General features: G+C 37.9%; 2 protein-coding genes across 15 annotated transcripts in view; one reads left to right on the plus strand and one right to left on the minus strand.

The window, feature by feature from the left end:
* KIAA0825 (KIAA0825 ortholog) overlaps window positions 1-19,928 on the minus strand; it is a 223,119-nt gene extending 203,191 nt beyond the window's left edge. For 9 of the 11 annotated variants that reach the window (XM_085214123.1, XM_085214122.1, XM_085214120.1 and 6 more), the window contains exon 1: window positions 19,812-19,921. The gene's annotated coding sequence lies outside the window, so the exon portion shown is untranslated. Of the gene's footprint in view, window positions 1-19,325; window positions 19,458-19,811 lie in introns of all 11 variants that reach the window. The other 2 variants (XM_085214118.1, XM_085214119.1) reach the window with 2 other exon arrangements.
* SLF1 (SMC5/6 complex localization factor 1) overlaps window positions 19,871-26,734 on the plus strand; it is a 42,629-nt gene continuing 35,765 nt past the window's right edge. For 2 of the 4 annotated variants that reach the window (XM_085214132.1, XM_085214133.1), the window contains exons 1-4: window positions 20,030-20,163; window positions 20,283-20,396; window positions 20,565-20,640; window positions 24,293-24,536. In XM_085214132.1, the coding sequence (XP_085070258.1) occupies window positions 20,098-20,163; window positions 20,283-20,396; window positions 20,565-20,640; window positions 24,293-24,536 (500 nt within the window). In that variant the 5' untranslated portion in view covers window positions 20,030-20,097. Of the gene's footprint in view, window positions 19,996-20,029; window positions 20,164-20,282; window positions 20,397-20,515; window positions 20,641-24,276; window positions 24,537-26,734 lie in introns of those variants that run through there. The other 2 variants (XM_085214135.1, XM_085214136.1) reach the window with 2 other exon arrangements.

Below are 26,734 nucleotides of genomic sequence, written 5' to 3' on the forward strand. Positions count from 1 at the left end.
CTGATTTCTAAAAGGGCATTTGTTACCTCTCAAACATTCAGCTAGAATTCCTGCCCTGGAATAGGTGTTATGTGACCCACGTATAATGTCTGAATTCCAAGATTTTTCAAAGAAAATCATATACTCTTTTTCTCAATCACATATAACTGAAACCACTATGTAAGGAAGACAGTATGATTCCACATTCTGTTTCACGGCTTTCTAGACCGCAGACTAGTCTGAATGCTATTCAAACCTACAGGATTTTTTCAGTTTCAGAAACTTGGGTAGTAAAGTCACATTCTAAAATTGAATACACTAAAATGAACAAGAATGGAAAAGTTCAGCTAAAGATACGGGGGTAAAAAAGACAGCTCTTGACAAACTTTTCTAACACTTATCTTACGTATTCAGAAACCCATGCTCCTCTTCCTTTTAAACTTAACCTCCTAGCCTTCCATTTCAGCATGGATTGTGCTATTCTTTCTGTTAAGCTTACATTTCATAACCAGAAAGTTTAGTTTTAACTATAAGCAGAATGAAATATAAGATTCCACAAACAGAAAGTATTTGAAGAGAAAACTGTTCAGCTCCTCCACAGAATACATCTTTAAATCCCAGAAGAACCTGCTTTACTGGTAAAAGGCAGGAAAACAAGAAAACCAAGAACTTGTCTTGGTTAGAGCCAAAGGGCTTCTTTTTTATAAGTTAAGTCAATTTATTGACAATAAACTCTACTCTTATTTAAAACAATTCTACTTCTTAATACAACACATCCACTGTCATCCTACTTACAAATCATGCTGTTTATTCGGACTCTATTTTTAGAGATTTACTTCTAGGTCTAACTTAAATCAGTTACAGATTTCTGCTCACAATCCCCTCCTAATAGGCCAGCAGATGACCATTCTCGATAGCTCGCTAACTCTTTTTATCAGTCTCCAAGTCATGTACTGATTCAAGGTATTCCTCAAGTGTCATATTTTAATATGTCAACAAAGGAATCCCTCCTTTCAGATAATTAACTTTTAGAGCTGCTGCACGTTTCAAAAAAACCTCAGTTCAAAGCTATCTAGGACTTATCTTGAAAACCTTGTTACACATATGGGAGTCCCCACCACACAAGAAGCAGATCCTCTCTGGAATAAAAATAATTGTTACAGGACAGTGACATTTGAGAGAGAAAAACACAAAATGGAGATCCTTGTCATGTATTTTTTACTCAATTTCAAAATTAAATTTACTTGACTTCTGAAATTTATTTTACCTTTGACAGCCTATCAAGCAATTATAAAAGTAAGGAAAATGCTTGTTATATATAATGCTGTCACTTGAAGAAAAAAAAAAGCTATTTGCTAATGCTCCACTCCTATTTCAACAAGCTTTTAACAGCTGGTATCACATTGAGGCAAAAGATGAACACGTTAATTCATTCAAATATATGATATCATATATTAAATAGTAATGAAGTGCTAGTTTCTAGTGCTAGTGGTTCTGGAAACAAGTCACCATATAGTAGGAAGCCATTTCATCGCATGAAATGCTGACAGAAATCTAAAAGGGAAATTACCTTTAGAAATCATCAAAAATTGTTTCTAACCACAATGTGTGCTAAATTTTGCTGACCAAGACCTCTGTAGAGGCTTAACAAGCTCTTCGGCGAACTTTATTTGTTACGAAATTATGTTTACTTAGATTTTCTTACCTATGATTCGGTTGAATAAACATTTAAAGTGGGAAAAAAAAGGAGAATTGTGCTACGCACAAATACTACCACTACATTATGATTTTCTGTAAATACATAAATAAATAAATAAATAAATAAATAAATATGCACTTTTCCCATAGCTGAAAATCCTACAGTAAATATGAATTATACAAGGAACGATATCCCAGCTGATACTGAACTATACATTTCAGTGCAAATTGGTATGGTAAATTATGCAAAAACATAAAAACACATATTACACTTGCAGTAAAGAATTCCATAAATTATGACACACATTTGCGTTATTTACATCAAGAATAAAACCAAGTACAAGCTATCACACACTAACAAGAACAAGCAACAAGGAATCTCAGAAATTATTTTTAAGGGCTCCTTCCAACGCAGAACATTATATGTTTCTATTGACGAGAGGCTGAAAGAGCAGAGCTTCCTCAGACTAGAGAAGAGAAGGCTCTAGGGAGACCTTACAAGTGGCCTTAAAGTACTTAAAAAGAAAGTCTACAGAAAAAAAGATGGACAGAGACTATTTGTCAGGGAGTGCAGTAACAGAACAAAGGCTAACGGTTTTAAAAGAGAATAGGTCTGGTTAGATATTAGAAAGAAATTCTCCACCATGAGGGCAGTGTGGCCCTGGCACAGCTGCCCAGAAAAGCTGTGGATTACCCATCCCTCGATGCGCTCAAGTCCAGGTTAGATGGGGCACTGGGCAGACTCAGCTGGTGGGTGGTCCCCTGTGCATGGCAGAAGATTGGAATCAAGCAGACTTCGAAGTCCCCCCTAACCATTCTGCGATTCTATGATGAATCTGAAATTACCTCTGGAACAAAGGAATTCATGCTCACTTTTTCCAGCATCTCCTCTCATCTACTGTGTTCTGCATCTCTGAACAAGTATCTTACCTTTTGTCATAAACACTGAAATGTTAAATTTTGACCTTATTATTCTTGCTCCTTGCCCATCACGTTAATTCCACAGACATTAAAAAAAGTATCTTGGTTCAACTAACTTCCCATCTGACAAATACTAAAGAACAGAAGACAATGATATACTTGAGCATTTCCCTGAGTAACATACTAACTCTGCACATTCAAGAAGGGTAAATTCCTCCCAATTCTTATTAACCTAGACCAATTCTACATTACCTGGAACCTGAACTTTGAATGTTCTTACAATTAGATATTCTATAATTTGTGCTAAATTTGAAATGTTGCATTTACAAAGACTTGTGCATGAAGCAGTTAAATACCACCACTGAATGACATAAACTGTGCAACTAAATAGAGATATCAAACAAATACAAATACATGCAGTTGCTATTTGTTACTGTCCCCAAATTAAATTCACCTAGGAAAAAAAAAAAAGTTTCCAGTTTCTTTCAAGGAGATTGTCTTTCACTAACACACTTTTATGCCACAATTCATAGTTAGCACAGTTAGCAACAGGCTACATATTGCACAGATACAACACAATGCTGTTTACAGGGAATTATATCCTATATCAGTAGCTGAAGGACTACCCAGATCTCTAAGAACCAATAAATACCTGGCAGTTATAATTCTTATAGCTTGGTTGCATTCCATTCTCTCTGGTTACCTTGCTTGCCCCTAATTTCTTTACAATTGTTTTTTGTCCAGGTAACAATTGCTGTGGCTCAGGGGTACACTCAGAATTAACATCAGAATGCCAGCTCACAGCTGCAAAAGAACACAACAAGGCTACCAAACACATACTTCTACACATAGCGAGTGTACCTCCACCTTTTCAAGTACGACATAATTAGTATTTCCTTGCACTGACAATAAATACAAGCTCTCTGAGACAGAGTAAGTGAGAGTACATGAGAATCCTGTAGTACTGAAACACAGCAACACAAACTGTGAAAATGTGAAAGCATTTTGTAAATGAGATAACCAGAAGAACATAACTGCAAAGGAGCAAACAGAAACTTATGGTACAGCAGCACATAAGAGGTTCAGGAAAACACATGCAAACAGGATAATTTGCAAAATAAGAGATATGTATACACATAAAGGAAGAAGGGTATCTGTTGGAAACAGAAAAATTCTGTAGAATAAATTGAAAATAGGCCGGGCAAAACCAGAACAAGTCCTGATGCTAAAAAAAAAAAACCCAAACAATTATGTTGAGAGCAAATGAGATCTTCCCTTTTTCTTTGAGGAGATGGGTAAGGAGTATTAAAAAGCAAGGAAAAGAGGAAGAAGGGGACAATGATAATGCCTGACTACAATTAAAAACTATGTGTTGCTTATTAACGTCAAAAAAGTAAAATATTGCATTGAAATGTGAAATTGGAATGATTCATCAGCATTCTATACACTATCAACACTGCTATTTCTAGTTCCCTACGTCACTAATATACAAATTCAAACATTCAGTTACAAGTTTTATGCTCTTTCAAGCAGAGTTCAACTCCTAGTTCTGCTATACACATTATATATAGCACACTATTTGAGTAGATCATTGTGTCGGGGACCTAAAGGCCCCTTGCTGAAGAATGATCTTGGGATGGAACAAAGTATTCTGACAATTTTAAGGGAACTGATGCTTGTGGCTGCAGCTGCAAGTATCTTGTTCTGTAGAAAGAGCTGACCTTGATAGTTTGTCTTGTTTTTGCAAGGACTTGTTTTGCAAGCAGGTATTCAACCTGGGCTCTGTATCATGCGTTGGCCACGCGGGTATAGCATGCAAGTGGAAAAAACCTTGCAGATCTTGGCGAGAAGAAAAACAGGAGAGAGGCTGCGATGGGAGAGAGAGGAAAAGTGCACCTTGAAGCAGAGGTCACTCTGATGGCACTACCTATCAAATCTACCACTGGCAAGTTGCTTCTTTCTCCTTTTCAGTGGTCTGCTATCTCTAAAATGTGGGTAAGTAATACTGCACTTGCTTAGGGAGTTTCTGCTGCCTGCTCACAAGGATTACCTAAAAATAGATGCCTGTGTGCATGACTGTGTGTATGTTCACTAAAACTCATAATCCTCTGAGCTGTTCCGAGTGCACAGTTTGCTTGCCTCTGCTCTTGAGACATCCTGCCTCTCAGATCCAAATGTTCCCTGAAACAATCACCCATTCCTATTCTTTAAATTTGATCAAAGCAAGAACACTCTTTCTCTCCTCTCCTTTCCTTTGTCCTGTTCACGTTTTGAGATATTTGGCTAAAGAACTGTCTTCCACTATGCCTAGAATTAAGCAGAAGTGAGGATGGATCTCAGCCTGTTACACATTCAGGTCGAAGTAATCTGACATATGTATACACAGTGGGAGAAGAACTCCTTGAGAGTAGCCCTGATGAGAAGGACTTATGGGTCCCTGTTGATGAAAAGCTGCATGAGCCAGCAGTATGTGCTTGCAACTCAGAAAATCAATAGCATCCTAAGCTGCATTAGAAGAGGAGTGGCCAGAATGGACAGGGATGTGATTGTTCCTCTATACTCTGTCCTCATGAGGCTCCAGCTGGAGTACTGTGTCCAGGCCTGGAGCCCCCAACATGGGAAAGATGTGGAGCTTTTGGAGAAGGTCCAGAGGAGTGAAATGATCTTCAATGATCAGAGGGCTGGAGCACCTCTCTTAGAAGACAGGCTGAAGGACCTGAGCTTGTTCAACCTGGAAAAGAGAAGACTGCAGGGAGACCTCATTGCAGCCTACCATATTTAAGGGGAGTTTATAAACAAGAGAGAAATCAATTTTTAACAAGGGTAGATAGTGATAGGATAGGAAGAATGGTTTTAAACCTAATGAGGAATGATTTAGATAAGATATCAGGTGAAACTTTTTACTGAGAGAGTAGTGAGGTGCTAGTACAGGCTGCCAAGAAAAGTTGTGAAGGCCCAACCACTGCTAGATGTCCAGAGCCTCATCAACCTGATTTAGTATTTGATCTAGCAGCTGGAAGCCCAGCCTGAGGCAGGGAAGTCGGAACTTGAAGATCCTTGGGGACCCTTCCAACCTAAGCCATTCTATGATTCTATGTGGTGCTTCCAACAAAACAGAAAACTGTAATGCTAACCTTTTTGACAGTTCAAGTACAGCTTCTGCAACTACAGAGCTACACATTTCATTTCTTGCACAGAAATATCTCACTGCTCTGTCTGTTACCTCCCTCCAAGACTTTCCTATGCACACATTTTTAAGTCCTCTTCTATTTCAAGATCTGCATCGGGCTGGCTGTTTGTTATTTACATTCTCTCTTACAGCTTACATTGGGGCTTTGCACCCTTCTCTCACAATTCAAATTCTGCTTTCTCCTTTATTGGAGCACCTTCTTTACCAATGTCCCTCCTTTGTTTTCAACCGCAGCCTCTGATCTCACAGCAGTCCCTACTTTGCACATCTGCAAACTATTTCAAGTAACCTCTTTTCCTGCAGTTACTCTGCTCTCTTACCCCTTTTGTTCTGGGAGATGAATCACTCTGGATGCTAATATGCTTCACTAGACTGTGAAGACAGGTGAAGATGAGAGACAGGCCTTGCTATACTGGCATGGTTCAACTCTTCAAACATTGCATTTTTAGCCATGACGTTGTCTGAAAGATACAAAGCTTTGGCTGTGCTAAATAACAGCAAAGGCTTTTATGTGTCACCAGTTTTCCTTTCAGTTCTCTAACTTCCTATTAAATCAGTAAGACTCAAGACCGAATACTGGTCCAAGCCTGATTTTTTCACAAAGTTCTCACGCTGAAAAACAAAAAAGGAAAACACGTAGAAATGAGAACAAACTTCAGACTCAATTGATCAGATGTCTTACATCTGCCCTGACTTATCTGCTCAAAAATTGAAAGTTTGCCTATACAATCTACAGATAAAACAAAGGATTAACATTAAATAATACATTGTATATTCACTAGATGCTAAAAGATGAATACAGTGTGCAGCTAATGTATCTTCAGCAATTAAAAATTCAGCTATATGAATACTGCAATAATTTAAGATTTTAAATTATTTATCTCAAAGTGGCATAAAAGAATACTATTTAAAAATAACATGCAAGATGCAAGTCATGAAAAATTGATGTGAAATAGCAATCCTTAAGACTTCAGCTTACTTTATATAAAATTATACATGTTAAGAAAATTCCTACCAAAATTCCAGGGTCTGGAAAAGAAATGTTATAATCAGTTCCATCAATTCTTAATCCTCAATTCTCAGCTTCATTCCTTCTGAAGTAAACAAGGCAAACTGTATGGACTCAAAGAAAGAATACAGTGTTTTATCTGAATTAAATAACAAAAGAGAAAATTAAATTATCCCTGGGACCACCTCCTTCTTCCCACCGTTTGCCCCTCTAGTCTCTTCTTCTGCTGTGCTCCCTCCTTCATATTTCCCAATGAAGATAAGTGCTGAATGGCTTTGTTAAGTCAGAAAAATAATCTATAACTGCATTTTACTGTATTCGCTGCTTAACATATCCCAACAGTGAACCTAACATTTAGAATCTATCATATCAACATAGTCATCATGATCCAAGCTGCAAATAATAGAGAGTGTCACTGTCAATTTTGCTTTCTCACACTTCCTTCCCTCCACTTCATCTGATTTTAATAATCCCTGTCAAACCACAAACAGTCCAAATTACCTTCTTGACACAGAAGCTTTCAAGGAAGAGACAGAATCTCAACTTTCATTTAGCAACTACAAAAGCAAGCTGTCCAACTGGACAAATATTATTTTCACTCTTGACAATCTCTACAGTAAAGCATGCTTTTTAATTTTCACTGAAGCTGCCAACGGTTTGATATAAGCTTCTTGTGCAGATTGACTCACAGGTTTAGCAAACCAACAATGGTAATTGGGTTTAAAGAAGCAAGCACTTTCAAAAAAAAAAAAAAGAAAGAAAAAACTGCATGCAAAAGGTGACAATTGTATGTCATAAGCTAACAATAAACTGCATTAAAAATAAGATTATACAAAAAAATTAAATTCAGAGGATCTCTTAGGATCTTTTTCAAGATCATTTTATGTTTCTACAACTGACCAAATGGTTGCTGCTAGAATGTAGTATACATCAGACAAGGAAGATAACTTTATATTCAACAACATCAGTGACAGTCTAAGAAAGGTTAGCACTTGACAACAGGAAATACATTCAAGGCAAATAACCTTCTGCAAAAGGACATGATCTGTAATCATTTTCCTCTCTGTTGGCTTGTCTTCAAAGTAGATCTTGATAACGTAACTCGCTGCTTCACACACATCAGTTTAAAAGTAATTGATTTCTGTGATGAAGCACAGTATTGTATAATTAGCATTCTATTTGATGTTTATGTGGATTAATCAAAGCATAATACATTTCAGTATATTTTCTTCACAGACACACTAGACTCTCTAATCACGGGTAAGTCTACTGCTTTCTAACATTCTGACTTATTTAAAGTTTCAATCAGTTATAAAAACAGAAAACAGATCAAGATGCTGCCTATAAGAAGCCTCATATAAAATATTTGTTTTAATACCTCAAATTGTCTGTCTAATATATAGGTGTAATTTAAGACTAATCAAAGGCGTTTTAAAAGATTATTTGGTAACAATTCAGAAAACACCAAAACAATAAAAGTCTGTTTTTAATGAATTCATAAAATCACTTTAAGAAATGGTTTATGCCTAGATAGTGTTTACAGTTCCACTGCAAAGGAATTACAGTTTCTACTAATACAGTACAGTTACAGGACTAACAGTTTGAGCTGCTTCTGGGTTTCCTTTATCACTAATGTTCATAGCAAGATGTTCTCTTCCTGGCCTTATTTTGTTTTCCTTCCCAGTAAAGAATAAAAGTTTTAACTGCTAACTATGCATTTTTCTCCTTAAAGATTGCTAGTGAAAGGAAGAATTTGATACTCAGCAGTATACTAATTCTACCACATTAGATCTTCACTGCATTGGATCTACATTATCTTTTATTTCCCACAAGGTCAGAAGAACATTATCAAGGCATCTTGAAGAAAAAATATATATTAGGCTCTTTAAGTGAATTGTTTAGTCTTGGCTATATCTTGACCTCTAGTTAACTATCCCTTTGATTCCAGATCAGAACTCATACTTGCTTTTCAGCTAACTTTTTCCATTAAAGAAACGTAGGTTATTTATCATTTAGGAGGCATGTACTACCACACGCTGCCAGTAGAAGATAGGAAAGACATCTGTAGAACAGTATACTAAAGTACAAATACATTGACAAACTTTGTGCCTTACGTGCAGTTCTACAACTATCACAGAATCATAGAATGGTTTGGGTTGGAAGGAATTTTTAAGACCATCTAGTTCCAACTGTCCTGCTATAGGCAGAGACACCTCCCTCTAGACCAGGTTGCTCCACCCTGGCCTTGAATGCTTCCAGGGAGGAGGCATCCATAACCCCACTGGGAACCTGTTCCAGAGTCTCACCACCCTCATGGTAACGAATTTCTTCTTAATATCTAGTCTAAATCTACTCTCTTGCAGTTTAAAACCACTTCCCCTCAAACTGTTTCTACATGCCTTCAGAAAAAGTCCCTTCCCAGCTTTCCTATAGGCTCCCTTCGAGTACTGGAAGGCCATTATAAGGTCCTCCCAGAGTCTTCTCCAGGCTAAAAAGACCCAGCTCTCAGCCTGCCCTTGCAGGGGAGGTGCTCCAGCCCTCTGATCATCTTTATGCCCTCCTCTGGACTTACTCAAACAAGGGAAGCTAACTTTTCTTTTTGTTATTTATTTATTTTTTTTTTTAAGGACAGAAGATTCTTAATAAATTAGAAGCCAGATGTAAAAGTTATTTTTAACTACTTGATCAGAGTAAGTCTTCCTCCTCCCAGGTAATCCTCTATCATCTCTTTTAACTAGTCTCATCTTAACTTGATAACTTACAGTTTTCAGCTGTTACATCTTTATTTCTATAATGGAAGTGCAAGTCAAAGCTATAATGCTACAAGAGCAACAAAATTTCATGTCAGAGTGGCATTTTTAAAGAATACATATCCACAATACTTTTGCACTCTACCAGAGAAGAAAATAAAATAAATGAGTTTTTCAAAGGAAATTCCCCTTCTTCCCAAAGATCTTTTAAGCAATGTTCTTACACTGCAGGCTGATGTTCCAAATTACAGAGCAGCTAAAAGTTCTGGAACTGGCAGCCTATGAAAGAAACATCCTGGATAGTTATGGTGCATCATGTAGTTTGTAATGGAGTTCATTTAACTCTACAGTGGGCAGCTGGTATGTGCCACAGTAATGCCATATGGGTATCATTCAAGATAATTCACAAAGAACTCCAGTATGTTCCCCTATCTCTTCTGTGAAGACGGTGATCAAGAACATTACTCAAAAAGATTATGGAGCCAACAGTTTCAGAAGTTGTGAGGGGGAATCACAGTAAAATGCATTAATGCAGTGGAAAATAACATCTTCCTTTGGAAGTAGACTAGGTTATTAATTAGGCATAAAGGAAAAACAGTCAGCTACTTCATGATGCAGGAAGGGGTTCCTCCTTCCTATCATCTTATAGGACTACTTTTAAGACATTACTTGAAATTTTCTAGAGTAGAAAGCACTTGGCCTTTAGCTTCATGATTAAGAAGATAAATGTTCAGAAATATTTTACAAGGGAATTCAACACAGTTATTTCTTATGTAATGACATAACTCAAATAAGTTGTACATCTAGTCAAGAAGTGGTTCAAGTAATATACATTACTTTTCTAGAGAGAAAAAGAGGGAGGACCTACAAACTAAAGACAAAAGAAATATTTTTTTTCTAGAGTTACAATAATAGTAAATTTCCTTTTCCTTATTTTATAGCACTTCATTACAAGTTTCAAGCTGGAAATGTATATTGCCATCAAATTATTAAAACTCAGCTATAGTTTTCGTCATTTGACTGCCTAAAACTGTGACAACTTTTCTAAAACTCCCTTCAGAACAGAGATGCAACTGAATCTATTTATATACAAGAGTTCCACGGTGAAACTTAAGTATCAACTCTACTAAGCTGCAAGAAAAATACTTTTCTGGGCCAGCTAACAACAGATGATTACAACTGAAGATCCCCTTCTTTACTGCAATACTGAAAAACAGCTTGGAGGATGCTACAAAGACAAAGCATTTCTTGAGAAAAGTGGTTAGTGTATGTACTCTGAGTAATAGAGTCCAGTGACAGAAAAGGGAGGGAGAATTTATTGAACCAACATTTTCTCCTTCATGAGCTCTTAGTAAGTGACATTACAACATCCTGACTCATTCTAATCTTTGGAGCTGAACACTATTAAGAAACTTCAAGTTTGTTCAAAATAACAGAATCAAAAATCTATTGCTTTTAATGTATGTCACAGAATGGCACTGAATGAATGATTTGATTTTTAATATCAAGGCAGAATAGAATTATTTTTTCAATTTTTTATATCAGTAGGTACTCCAGGAATAAGTTGGTAATATGAAAAGAATCAAGTGGGCTGTATTCTTCATCACCCACTATATCTGCATAGTCTGACATAACTCACTGCTCCCAGTAAAATGGTATGGTAAGAAACAAAATCGCTGTATAGTATACCATTCATATTTCAAATAATCCAGCTCTCTATCTGTACTACTAGATGATACAGCTCCCACTTCTTGGAATGATTACAATTTTTATTACAGTTAGACCTTTGTACTGGTATGTAGTAATGATGATGCATATAAAAAGACTGGAAAAGTAGACTGATTGCACAAAAATATTCAGATAACTTGAGAGACAGGGCACCTTTCTTGACCCTTTACTCCCAGGGTCAAGGGAGGTGATTAGAGTTCTCTGTATGTATGGAACAGACGGTATTCTGCTCCAAATACAAAAAACAGAAGGGAATGCTGCACTGCTGTACCACAGCACCTTCAGAAACAATAAAAATCATAATTTCGAAAGAATGGTTTCAACTAAGCCATGTCTTCCATACAACAAAGAAAGAGATACTTTGTTCACATTTCTTGAAAAAGTGATGCTAGTGTAACCTGAAAATAATACCTACACATTTCTTACTTTAAAACATGGAGTCATTTTTTTCTGTCTGGCATAAAGTGGTAAGAATTTATGAAATGGTTAATCTGAGCAAAGTGCCTAGAACTTCCAAAAAACTCTTGATTATAAATGCAGCATATCTTAAGTTTTCTTCAATCAATAAAAATTCATACATATTCTTGATTAGAAGCCAGAAGTGCCTTCTTTTGAACAGGTCTCATTTCATCATGTGGTTAGAACTTTTAACATATGTACAGCAACTCAATTTCAGTAGAAATTGGTGTACAATTCACACAAATACTTTAACATAAATTCAGTCAATATATTTTCTTCTCATATTTGGTTTTAAGAGACCATGAATAATGTTCAAGTAACTCTTTTTTCAACGTTCCTGTGCAAAAAGAAATTACCAAAATTATTAACAGGTAATATTTCAGGAAGTAATACTTTCATAAATAAAAATCCTAAGTGGCTAGGTATTGTGTATAATTTCTCATTTATAATACTGAATGCTTCTTAATTCCAAGTGATAAAAAATAGTCCAAATTCAAAATGTTAAAAAGCTTTAACTTTATAAATCTGCATTTCTGTCGTTACCTGTTACATGAATCATATTAGTTGCATAAAACTTCACTTTGCTGTTCCAAAGGTAGAAAAGCAACAAAGAGAAGACATTTGCAGATTAAGAAACTAGAAGGCCGCAGAATGAAACCAAATAGCACATGGTAGCTGAAAGAAATCTTTAGGTATCTCATAACTCAGTTACTGTTTCTGACCTTCACGGAAAAGTTTCATAGGGATTAATCTATCTTGTGATCCCCCACTGACAGGAAAACTGAATAGCAAAACAAAAAAAGGAAGTTTGAGGTGAACATCATATTTTAAGAAGTAGAGACTGACTGCTGCACCTGCTAGTGTTTGTAAATTCTAACGTAAAGAAGGAAATAAGGTGGATAAAATCTAACTCAGAAAAACTGCACTCTACTCCTCCTGTATCAGCTCCGCACTCTGCAAGCATACCCACCAATGTTTACCAGGAAGCTGTATAAACACTAATGGTGGCATGGGGTAGTGAATGGCAACTAGTGCAGGCCTGCCCACAAGGCAGCAGTGCCAGTTCATGCTAGTCTTTATGAACAAAACTACAATGAAAATGGTAGACAGCACAAAACAGACTCATCGACCTTGAGCAGTCATACACAGGGAATGAAAGGACTGTGTTTACACAGGCATGTCCCTGAATATAAAGATCCATTATGCTTAATGGCAAGAATATGTATAAGAAATAATAGGAAATATTCTGTTCAGATCTTCTCTTTCACAATATTTTAAGTAATCTTAAAATGTATTTTGAATGCTTTCTACCTGTATTAAATTCTTGCTTTATTCCTTACTCTGTGGTTTTTCATGCATTTTTTTTTTCTTTTCTTTTTTCTTTAAAATCGTTCTTTATATGGAAAAGTTTAAGGACAACACCCCAGCATTACAGTTCTTATAACTGTTTTCTCAGGATTTCTGCAGAAGAATAAACAAAGACAAGAGGAAGTTTGAAAGAACTATACATAACTCTGACCGTCAGCCCCTGTTCTTTGGCCAAAACTTTCTCATCTGTTCTTCAAATGAAGAACAAAGCCAACAAAGCCTGTACTTTTTGCATTGCTTTTATTATTTTTCTGAAAATAGAGGCTATGCAAAAAGCTGTATTAAAAATGACAGTAAGGTTGTAACTCCAGCCCACAAAAGCCAAGAAATATGAAGTTAATCTGACATTCAATCCTTAAATCATGCAATCATGCTTCTTTTTTAAAAAGCAACAATGCAAGTTAATGACAAGTTGTCAGCCCTAACTTTGAATTGCCTGAAGTTTGTCATTTGGTGTTTGTGTCACAACCTTAATGTTATTTAAATGTAGTTTTTAGTATCTATTATTTAAAAAGGTCTACTTTACGACAGCATAAAGCTTTGAAGGAATAAACCTCAAAGTACACTGTAGTGCTGGTATGCCACTTCATTAGAAGTAGTGCATAAAACATATGCTGTTGACAAATCTAATTCATTAAAGGTAAGGTAGATGCACTTTAAAACAACTGGATGGCATCATTATCTACAGTTCTTTTTATAAATTATTCTTCTTTTCCCTTTTGAGTGAACTTGTCAGTGTTGCCTTTTCAGACTGGGAATATTTTTAACTTAAAATCTGATAGTTTCAGCATGTTTGGACAAGTTAAATAAGTAGCGTATTTGCTAAAATTGAAACTATAAGCAGAAACACTCAAGTTGATTATTTTACCTATATTAACTAATGAGAAATAAAATTAAGCAACAGTGTATGAAGAGGTTCAATGCTATCAAACATAAAATTTAAAAATGAAGAGAGGAGGAAATTACAAAGTAGAGCAGAGTAACATTCTGGCAATCTTTTGCATTGCCATTCAGATGGCAAAGACTTAAATTTGATACTGAATCAAATTCTGCAAGAGAGAAGAGATCAGGCACATCACTGAGCTGACAGCTAGCTAGCTGGCACAGTTTTAAAAGGGAGAATTGATAAACATATTTGTCAGACTTTTAGGTAAAGACCAATCCTGGTATAAGAACAAAGGCTATAGAAGGGTTTATAAATAAACTTAAGTTCAGATTGAAGAGCAGTAAGCTCCTTGAAAAGCTTTCCAGCAGGTAATTAATTCAAAACAGCTTAAACTTCATTTTCGAATATTAGTGCCTATGAAGAACATGGCTATTTTTCTATTCAACCCAGAAGGAATGAAGTTCTTCCATCACTGGTGGCCTTTTGAACTCAAATCACAGTGTGGAAGCTTCAATGAATTTATTAAAAAAAAAAAAATGTAAAAAAGAAAGCTTTTGAATACTAACTATATTATTTGTTAGGGTTAAATTTCAGTAATCACATAGTCAGCAAAATTCTAAACTATACTGTAGACAGGGAAACTAGAAAAAAATAATCAGATTCTTTGTGCAAATAACTTTTCTTTTAATTCCTTAAAGTGGTCTAATATTATACACTCAAAAATATTTATAGAAAATTTCATATGGAATATATAATTATACTTCAGTATGTCAATACTGAACAAACATTTTAATGATTTGGATGGATTAATTCTATATTCTCTTTCAAAGACAAGCTCACAATAAAACTTACCTGGAAATTTAAGTGGTGTACATTTTGCTTGGAAAAATTTTCATTAGTAACTTAAACACAAAAAAATCTCTAAACACAGCTTAGTTAGGCCTATTTTATGCCTCTGTGGATTGCAGTAAATCAGTTTCTTCAAGTAACTCTACAACTTCATACTAATAATTAATGATTAACGACATTCTAAACAGCATCTGCCATTTACCTTTGAAGACTTTTGTTTCTCCTTCTATCATACCGACCTTACCCTCCTGCGAGTGGAATGGTCATCAATCTTCCCCCAGCAAAGCACAGGAAACGTTTGCTGCACTAAATGGTATCTGCTCTGCAGAAGACATGTCTTTAATGCTACTTATCCCCAGAATTAGTGAACTAAACTAAAAATAATTCCACTTACAACATTCTCATTACTGAAAAGATCCATATTCTGTTGACTGTTGTTACCAGCAAGTCTTAGTGTAAAGTCACTTTTTAGCTTCTGTAGAAGGAGGCTTCTGTTTACCTCTTAACACCAGGGAAGCAGGTCTTTGCATATCTAAGCTCCATTTTAATCTGGCAGCACAACCCTTTGAGGATACTGCTGGGACTGGGGCAACAGGAAAGGAAAACAAGCAGCAGTAGGGGTAACAGCCTTATAGAGATTATGCTACAGAACAGCTCATAATGCATTCCCCGAGGAATCTTTCATTGTCTCCACAGCTTCCTGAAAAGATACTCTGTCAGTATCACTCAGTGATTTCAGTATTGCTGGTACTTCAGCAATACTTATTGATGATCTTTATGAGCAATCATGTTGCAAGAGATGCTGCTAACCTCAGTGCTCTTCTGTCAATACCAGCGGCGCAGCTGGGAGAAACCACTAACAGGAAACACCTTCTGCAATAATAAATATTGCTTCACTGGGTATGTGGAAGAAAAGAGGGAGTGACCTTATCTACACCACTGTTTCAAAGGAAATCTTTCATTCTGTGTATGAGAGACTGTCAAAGCGCTTCCTCTGCAAAAGGTCTAGCTGCCTTTTCTGCAATCCTTAGATTATTTTTAGGAAGTTATTTGGAGGATCTCTCCAATTCTCAAAAGCTCTTGTGACTACATATCACAAAAGGATGTTGTTGACTCCTTAACTGAAGATATGTTTCATTCAGAGCAAAGAGTGTTATCTCTGGATGCAAGAGCTACTTACATGTCTCAGTTTCGGGTATACCAAAGACAAGAAGAATCAGACAGTAATTTTCTGAATAACAACATGCCGATTCCAAGTCCACAAGTGTGATGAGAAACAGTAATTAAGCAAAATTTCTTATCCATCCAAATAAATTCTTCATGACAGTGAGAAAAACAAAAACGTTAGATGTTTAGCACATTTTGCTCAACTGACTATCAAACCCTTAAAGCCTATCTGAACAGAAACCTCCTATCATATGGCAAAATGTTCTTACATTATGATGACCTACTTTTTTGTATTACTCAGACAGTTGATTGTGGATTGATTTTTGGCAAGTACTGTCTCCTTAAGATTATTATTTCTGATAAAAACCACCAATGAACACATTAAGTTACTACTGTAGTATAGCCTTTAAAAGACACTAAAGATACACCAGTATCCTAAGGCAAACTTCCCTTTGGCAGTGACTTTGATTTCTTTCAGACAGATGTAAGAAATACGGTGCTTATCAGTAAGATCTCCTGATGGCAGCACTTTCAAATTAGCTTATACATCAACTAAGCAGAGAAAAGCAATTTCTAGAATACTTTCTAAACCACTCCAGAAAACAAACAGAAAGCAAAGGCATCCTGGTTCCAAATGTATGTCTGACATTTGCATTTTACAACTATATGCCATCTTCCAGTTACATTCTGATACAGTATGTAGCTATAATTGTAACATGGTATTTTAATGCTAGCCTTGCTCCCACTGTAGCTTCATTATCTTCCCTTTTCTCCCAACCATTTACCTCTTTTGTCTGCTCCCTATACCAACCCCTAGAAAGCAAACAGCAAAGTTACTGAGTATATATGCAAGGAGTTGTAATGCCCTCGAGTCAAGGATCATAATTATCTACACTGTGAGGCACCAGTCTTGCTGTTCCATGCTTTGCAACAACTTGACAAGAAATAAAACTGTTTTGTTCTGCTTTTATTACAGAGAAGAAATCATTTATTTAACATTCTGAGTATATAGCCCGCTATTTAAAAACAGACAATTACTATGAAAAATTTATAATTACAACTATCATTACACACTCAACATTCTGAAAAGTTACTTAGGGAAGAATAATAAACAGAAAAAAAAAAAAAGTACCTTAAAACACACTTAAATCAACAAAGGTGATCTGATTATGTGGATTCGCAAAAAAAAAAAAAAAAAAAAAGGGTAAAAAGACCTCAAAGATTAAAAAAGATATCAGAATAGATAACAGAATAAATATCAGAAAAGATATCAGAAAAGATAACAGAATAGATCTCCCATATGGGAGTCAGTGGGGGAAATGGGTTGATGAAGTATTCCAAGAAGGCAGATTTAGGTCAGGATGGGAGATCAGTAATATGATTAAGAAAGAAGCAGCTGCAGAGAAGCTCATGACAAGAAACTTGTACTTTGTAGGAAAGTATTAGATTAAAAAAAAAAAAAAAAAAAACAACCAAACAACACCATCCTGCTCTATTTTGAAAAGAAACAAAAAAAATCTACTACAAGTCATGAGTGATTGAAGTTCACTGATGAAGTGCATTTTAATAACTCCTTAGAAAGTGAACTAATACATGTATCTAGCATATATAGCTTGGCATCATTTACAGAAGAGTTATTGAAGAAGTTGTGGAACTGCACTATGTACATCTGTCTCTCAGCAAAGCACATTAACATAACATAAACTGGCAGAACAGTAGATGAATGCCAGGACATAAGGCTGAGCTTAAAGAAACCCAAAATAAATAAATAAATAAATAAATAAATAAATAAATAAATGTATGTAAGCAAAATGGTTAGATAAGAAAATAAAATAGATTCCTCCTAAAGAGGAATATAAGATGATTTTGAACATAAAGTTATGATAACTGAGAGTTAACAGAGTCAGTACAGCTTGAAGAAAAGTAACCATTTTCACAATGCACGTTCTGCCATTCCTGTATTCACCAGCACATGAAAGAAACCAGAAGTACGTTCACAGAAGAACTGCTAACAAACTGTTCTAGCTTCTGTGTATTTATATTATGTTATTACTTCTAATTCTAGTAGTGATTTATTGCTATAGAAGAAAGTTTTAAATTTTTCCTGCACTTTTACAACAAAGCCAGAGTTGGTGCTTAACACTGAGGACAGGCTTAAAAATTTGGTTTATAATAGGACAAAAAGTTAGATTTTTCTCCACAAGAAGGCAGTGTGGAGACAATTCATACTGTTTTTGTTTTTATGTCCGACTTTTCAGTGTAGCTTCCGGTTGTTTTCCCAAAGCTGTGATTACTGTTTGACAAAATTTGCCATTTTAATATTATATGTATGTGTACACAAGCAGAGAGTGAAAACTGTATAATAATTAGTAGCAAAAAAATCTTAAAAAGAGGACAGAAAAACCAGCTCTAACAAATTTTTTTTCACACTGTGCAGTTAATCAGCCAGACACTAAACCTCTCTGTATCATGGAAGATATCACATGGCAAGGTTCTGGTAGAAGAGGAAGCAGGGGTGGCCACTGAGGGCCCAGCAATGCCCCATAGGAGAGCAGCTCCAGTTGCTCCAACAGGGACCCACTGCTGCCACAGCCAAGGCACAGAAGTTGGATGCATTCTGGGAGAGCAAATCTAAGAGAGGGAAACACATTGAAAAACAAACACATCTGGGATTTCCTGCATTTCAATTATGAGAATCAATACAAGTTCCTGTACAGTGCTGACAACTCACTAGGGAAGGTGTAAAGGTGAAACAGGTACATAATAGAGAACACAACTAATTTCCACTGTCAGTCAAGTAATGCAAACAATAAAAAAAGCCATTTGATTCTGAATATTCAAGTAGATGTTAAAAGATTTTTCAGTGCCAACAATAAACACCAATGACAGAGGTAGATGATGATTGCCTCTTCATTGTGGAGTACAAAAATACAGCTCCAATGTTACAGACACTAGATTGTAAAAAACTTCATTAAGCAGTAAGAGCAGCAACACAAATCTGTTTACACTGGGTCTTCACAAGTGGTCACAGCTTTTGCATTACTTTACTTTTTCATTATGAAGCACTGAACTATTTCTCATGTACAGCCCATTCTCTGCCTGAGGCGACGCAAGGAACCAAGAGTCGTGCATCACATGTTAGACAAACAACTGCCATACTAGTATTTCTAAGTTCGAAATCGAGTGCTTGATGTACAATCAGAATGCTAGACTACTTTAGGAAGCTTCGTAGTTAAAAACAAAAAAGAGTCACTAAATTCGATAGGGGTGAGAGTTTGCCCCAATTTGTGCTCCACCACCCAGTGCCTGTGGAACAGAGACCTGGGAGATCCTGAGGCTCAGGGCAGGACACAGAGCACCTGCACCCCTAGGTTAGAGGCGGCATTTCCACTGCTTCTACACCGCGGTCTGCTCGGCTTCTGTCAGCGTCTCCGGCAAGACCGGCTCCCACTCCTGCGAGCAACGAGAGCAGTGACTTTCAGTGGCAGAAGGCACGGCTGAGCCTCTGAGGCGGCGCCAATGTGACTCCCAGCACTGCCCTCCCGCCCCGCCTTCCCGGACCCTCGCCCCAGCGCAGGGGAGGCCTGTCACCACACCGCCTCCTCCTCCTCCTTCTCTTTCTCCTCCTCTTCCTCCTCCCGCCCGCCCGCCCTGGCCCCGCCGCAGCCGCCCGAGGGGCCGGGAAGTGCGCAACGCCATGGGCCTCGGCCGCACCGCCGCCAGGAGAGGAGGGCCTCGCGACGCCTCCGGCTCGGCACCGCGGCTTGACCGAGGGAGGGGAAGGGCAGCCCCTCCGGGGTCACTTACCCACCGGCCGGGCTCCCCGCTCGACTCCGCAGCAGCAACCCCAGCGACCGCGAAGCGTCAGTGACAACGGGCCGGAACGGCCGCACCGCCACATCCGGGGGCGGGGCGGGGGAAGGCGGGAAGGCGGCGGGTAGCGGTGCGCCCAGCGTGAGGCGGGCTGGCGCCCGTCGGACCCGCGGTCCATGTGAGTGCGGGCGGGCGGCGAGCGGCCTCCCCCGTGAGGAGGAGGGGAAAAAGACAAGAGGTCCTCCGGGATCGCTCCGCGGCGGGGCTTCGTTGCCCGGCCATGAGCGCTCGGCCTGCGGCGGTCCCCGGCGGGTCCTGCGGCAGCGCGGCAGCTCCCGGCGTGTCGGTGGGTAACGCGGCTCCTCGCGGTGTGCCTCCCGTGTCCTCGGAGCGCCGGTGGGGGCACGAATACGATCGTCGTAAGATGTGCTCTGTGTGCTGCACGGTCTGTTTGCTTCTTAACAGGCGGCGGGTGGCGGCCGGAAACGGAGAATCCAATTCACTGGGTTTAGAAAGAAAGAGAAAAAAGCACTGCGTGAGATGTTATTCAAGCTGGATTGTGTTTTTGTTGATAATAAGGTATTGTTTATCGAAGCGCGTGATGGTTGAGGAAGAAAGGGAAAGCAAGCTATAAAGTAAAACATGGTGTAGTAATGTGGAGTTATGTATTAATAACAACAACAAAAAAAGGTAAATGTTTCCATTGATAAAGCTGTTGTTTGATTGCTTTGTTTTGTTTTTAATTAGAAATACAGGAATTGCACACATCTTATAGCAAAAAAGCTTTGCAAGAGTGAAAAGTTCCTAGCTGCCTGTGCTGCAGGTAAGTAGGTTTGCTAAAATTCCAAAGAATCAAAACTAGAAAGGAGCAGTTAAACTTGCTTTTCATTTCATGAATTGGGAGTCAAGTTAATGGGGCAGACTCTTTGCAGTAGTTACAGCCATAAAATAAGGGACGTTCTGTATTATGATAAGGAAGAACTTCCTAACTGTCAGAGTACAGGAGCACTGGAGCAGGCTGCCCGGAGAGGTAGGAGGTTGTGGAATGTTCTTCTCTGGAGATACTCCAAAATCAGGACCTAAGGGGTCCTGATGGATGAAAAGCTTAACATGAGCCAGCAGTGTGCTCTTGCAGCTCAGAAAGCAAATGGTATCCTGGGCTCCATCAGAAGAGGGGTGGCCAGCAGGGACAGGGAGGTGATTGTCCCTCTCTGCTCTTGTGAGGCCCCATCTGCAGTACTGTGTACAGGTCTGGAGCCCCCAGTACAAGAAAGACAGGGAGCTGTTGGAGAGGGTCCAGAGGAGAGCCACAAAGATGATCAGGGGACTGAAGCATTCCTCTGTGAAGATAGGCTGAAGGAGCTGGGCTTGTTCAGCCTGGAAAAAAGAAGGCTGCGCGGTGACCTCATTGCAGCCTTTCATTACCTAAAGAAAGCCTATAAACAGGAGGGGAGTCAACTCTTTGAAAGGGTAGATAACAGCAGGACAAGGGGAAATGGTTTGAAGTTGAGGGAGGGAAGATTTAGTTGGATGTCAGGGGGAAGTTCTTCACAGAGAGAGAGGTGAGGTGCTGGAACAAGCTGACCAGAGAGGTTGTAGATGCCCCATCCCTAGAGGTGTTCAAGGCCAGATTGGATGGGGCCCTGGGCAGCCTGGTCTGGTATTAAATGGGAAGGTTGGTAGCCCTGCCTGTGACAGGGGATTTGGAACTTGATGGTCCTCAAGGTCCCTTCCAACTCGGGCTGTTCTGTGATTCTGTGACTCTAGACCCATATGTACACCTACCTGTAGGGAAGCTGCTTTAGCAAGGAGGTTGGATTCAATCTTTAAAGGTCCCCTCCAACCCTTACAATTCTGTCATTCTTCGAATTACAGACAACACTCTTTCCTCATTCTGTTACTCTTGTGTTTAAGCTTAGATTTACCTTTTTACTTTATTCCAAAGTAATATCCCAGTGTTTTTTTTTTTTTTTAATTGATCCTCACTTGTGCCTAGGTAAAAGGTTTCTTATATACCACTTACATCATGAAGTCTTATCCAAACATTATAAGTGTTAAAAACAGCTTCTCTGTTCACAAAGAAGTCAAATCACTTCTGACTGGTTCTTGGTAATATCAGGCAAAGTAGTCACTGGTAGGCCAATAGTCATATACAGAAAGAAGGGTTGAACCCTCTCTGGCTTTCTAGTACTCCTCGGAAAGCAGCCTAGATCCGAGAGATGCTTTGCCTTCAGTGGCTAGCCCTTATTTGAGTCCAGAGTGTCTGCATCCTGGGTCCACCCTTTCCAGTCAGATGGGGAGCACAGGTACAAACACCTTGCCTTTTCTCCCTGGAGAACCACATCCCTTCGCTGAGTGCTAAATCATCGGTTTAAGCAATGTCCTAATACTTTCCCTACAGCAGCTCACTTGAAAGGAGTGTGGAGAAAGAGTTGTAACAGATGAGTTGATTTTTGATACCAAACTCAATACAATGTTCATTGTTAAAAGATCACCGTCACGAAGTTTCTGCTTACACAGCCACAGAGAACTACAGGTTCTTGCTTCTGCCATTTTACTGACAAGTCCCTTCTCTTTCTTGCTCCTTTTTTTACCTAGGTTCTGATGCTAAAATGCTGTGGTCAAGCAACTCAAATTGCATTTAAAATGAAAATTATTTAAGATTTGTTTTAAAATATGTTCCCTGGAGGAATTTTATGATAAATTTAGAGAATTTTATGGAGTTGAAATATTTCACAGTACTGATTTATTGACTGTTTAAATGTGATCTTCACTTTTCTCATACTATATTATAACAAATTGATAAAGCAGTTGTTGAGCAGGATTCACTTGAATTGAGGAGATTGTAGATAGAAGTATCTAAATGTAGATTTGAGTATAAGGATACCTGAAAAATGAATGATTTTATGTTTACGCTTATATACTATATTTGAAGCATTCTTAGTCATCTACTGCTGCTCAAATTTAGGAATATATATAGATTATTACTTGTAGCAGTCCAAATTTCTGATCAAATTGACATCAGAGAGTAGATGATAGACCAACATTTTCATGAGAGAAAGAATGTTAAAATATGGATAAATTTCTGGTATAGCGTTTCATTTTGACTCTTGAAACTACACATTTTAGATGCCAAATCCATCTATTTCTAGTTTCGGAGATTTAAACAAATGGTCACAACTACTTACTTGCTAATGCAAAACTTTCTATCTTTACAATATATCTATTTATCTATATTTCTATCTTTACAAACTTTCTGAAGTACCTTCTAGTATATCTTAGTCTTAGGAAGAGGCACCAGTTTTGCATAATCATTGTTCTTTCCTTTGATAATAGAATGTGTTCATTCCTACTGTAATTTTTTTTCCTGTGATTGAATTTAAACCTGTCTTAGTGAATGTAAATACTGACAAGGATGCCAGTCCTCATGAAGTTCCCAGCAGAACAAATTTTTAAGATAGAATTTTCAAAATGAAAGAGAATTTTAATATCCAGGTTGTGCACAGCATACCTATTGCAATCAGAAGTCTGCTGGTACCTATGCTAGGTTATATAGAAGTACCATCTGTGCATCCACACTGAGACGTTTTGCCAGTCAACCCTGCTGTTCTGTGAACCAATTAAGTTCACACAATTCAAGTCAATTTCTCTTTCAGTATCTTCTGTAGGTAGTATTTCAAAACAAAAGCAGGTTACTTAACCACAGTTCTTGACCTGAACCTGTAAGAATAGAGAGACAGAAAGAAAAAGGGGAAGATTGTTATGTGCAGTATCAGAAGCATACATGCAGAAGATAAAACAAGAGAGGTGGAGAAGATGGAGCCAAAGGAGGAGAGGAAAAGGTTGAAAGAAAAAGACAAATGCATAAAACCGTATCCTCCTAGTATTGGTGTTCACCATACTTGTGGTGTTAGTAAAACAGCTTGGGTGTTTAAAAACATCATCTTTATTTCCTTATTTTTAATTGTCAGAGGTAAAATATTTCTTCAGTGTATTGAATTAATCCCTTGGCAAAAAAAAAAAAAAAAAAAAAAGGTCCCAAATGCACTTTGACAGCATTGTTACATATCAAAAAGTACACCAAATGCACCTCAGATCTGCCTAGATAAGTTGTAAAAGTGTCAACTTCTATTAAAAACAAAGGGTTGAGCTAAATTCTTTGCAAGAACAAAATCTGGAAAGTTGAAATCTTCCATTTGCAGATAGACAAGTAGTTCATCTGGGAAGGGTAAAAAGGTACTTGATCATTAAAAGAAAACAAAATGATCATTTTCAGTGGTATTGTGAGATTTCTGAATTTAAAGCGTAAAGATGAGAACTCTTGTAATAGGAAGAAGTTTTTTAAATGGCACTTGTAATTCCAGTTTTTATTTGCAGAAGAGAAGTTTAAGTTAATTTTATAGTAGATCTTCAGATGATTGCCATTTGTCTGCGCTAAAGAATCTTTTGTGGTTGACAGTTCATTTGCTTTTTAGGAAAGTGGATACTAACTAAGGAGTACATAATTAATAGTGCCGAAAGTGGCAGATGGCTTGATGAAACAACATACGAATGGGGATATAAAATTGAAAAAGACACCCATTATTCACCTCAAATGCAATCTGCACCTAGAAGATGGCGCAAAGAGTTGAAAAACTCTGGTGCTCCAGGGGCCTTCCACAGATGGAAAGTTATCTTCAATGTTAAGGAAGGTTATGAAAAAGTGGCACCTATTATAAGGTAGGAGGATTTGTTTTAAAGTTTAAAATGAACAATATAACGCTCACTATATGGTTGAGCAGGTCTTCTTCCGTTCCCATTAATCTGGTCCATAAGAACTTCTGGCTTTTCAAACTCTCAAGTCATTTTCGTCAATATACTTCCATACAATTTACAAAAAAAAGAAAAAAAAGAATAATTCTTTAGTTCTTTGGTATTACTGCTTTTCTAGGTTTCTTTTAGTGGTAAATATAATAGGTACTATTGTGTTTTAGTATCTTAAGTAAACTGCTTACAGAGACATTCCTCATGGGACGAGGTAAATAAGCTTTCACTTTATCAGAGTACTGCTTTATTTTGTTTGCTTGTTGCATTCAAATGGTAGCCAGAACAACTTACACTGTCTCAATTGGTTGGAAGACCTGGGCTAGCTTTGAACTATGTCATAAGGATCTGAACTGCTGTTATCTTGTTTTATGTGTTTTACACGTATGCAAAAGCCATTTGTAGTTTTGAAGACCTAACTTTTACTGAAACATTTCTGATATAGTGTAAATGCAGATAGTTCAGAAGGGAATGGATAAAAATATGAAGGAAATAGAAAATAAATCATGTATGAGAAATTTGGGACTGCTTTTTTTTCTTCCATGTTCTCTCTACATCAGCAAGACAGGTTGAAAACAAGGTCTCTTTTTAATACTGCTTGCAAGACACCAACAATTGAGATCCTTTTATTCTGTCAAAAACATTTTTTGCCTTTAGTACATATTACCTTGTAATAAAGGCCACCATAGCTTTGAGGAAAAACTGATATTTCTGTAACAGGAGAGCTGCTTCCAAAAGTAATGCCTCCTATTTTATTATATTGGCCCACAACATCAGGCAGATATTGATAGTACAGCAGTAGAGGTTGAATCTGTCCATCTCTATCCTCTTGCATGTTGTTGCCATGTGACAGATGGCAGCAGAGGAGCGGTCTGACAAAATGGTATCTGACATGGAAGTACATAAGAAGCAAAGGTGAATTCTTCCATGAGTGAAAAATGGCACCCATTGACATTCATCGATGCTTGCTGAATGTTTAATTGGACCAAACAGTGAATTTGAGCACTGTGAGGAACTGGGTGCTGGAGTTTCAGCAGTGGCAACATTGACATGAAACATGAAGGGCAAGCCACATTCTCGATGGCCATGCACAGCTGTTACACTGTGAAATGAAGAGCATATCAATCAGTTCATCCAGGCAAATTGTTAGATTACAACCAGGGAAGTGTGTACAGAACTGAATATCAGCTTCAATGCGTTGGAAGTTATGGTGGCCACATTGAATCATCACAAAGTTTGTGCCACACGTGTTAAAGCAGGAAGAGAAAGAATATGTATGCGAGTTTGTCATGACTTACTGAGCCAATACAAGACTGAAGGTGACGGTTTCCCAGGTCACATCATTACCAGTGACAAGATGTATTGACCACTATGAGCTGGAGTAGAAACTGAGTCCATGAAGTGACAACATGTGAATTCTCCATCAAAGAAAATGTTCAAGATGCAGCCATTAGCAAATGTAGTGTATGTATTGTGTTTTGAGATAGAAAAGGGGTGATCCTTCTGGATTTCCTGGAACCTGGACAAACCATCAGCTCTGATCACTACATTATGACGTGGAGTGAGCTGTAGGCTCAAACATTCAGAATCAGACCAAAGAAGAATACACTCTTTCTCTTGAAGCACAATAATGCCAGGCCCCTTCATACAAGTTTGAAGACCATGGAATACACTGCCAATCTAGATTGTCCTGCTGTACCAACTGTATAGTCCAGATTTGATGCCTTGTGACTTCCATCTGTTCAGATCAATGAAAGATGGGCTGTCTAGGCAACATTTTCCTAGCAACAGTGCAATCATAGCAGCTTTGAATCAGTGGATCGCCTCCACTGATATAGATTTTTGCAAGTATGGTATGCAGACTCTCGTTCATTGCTGGCGAAAATGCATAGCTAATAGTAATGACTGTGAAAAAGAGTGTTTTGTAGATGAGAATTTGCTCTATCAAATAGTACTGTTGTACTCTTTGTATCTCTGTTGTAGTTTCCACGGTGTCAACAGTTTACAGGGCAGTTTGGTGCAGTTCCATGACTAATGAGGTGAGGGGACCCATGGACCGGGAAAGGGAAAAGAGGAGAGAGTAGTTAGATTGGGGATGGGCCTAAAAACAAAAC

This window comes from Meleagris gallopavo, chromosome Z (genome assembly GCF_905368555.1).
Source record: "Meleagris gallopavo chromosome Z, MGAL_WU_HG_1.1, whole genome shotgun sequence".
NCBI classification, from domain to species: domain Eukaryota; kingdom Metazoa; phylum Chordata; class Aves; order Galliformes; family Phasianidae; genus Meleagris; species Meleagris gallopavo.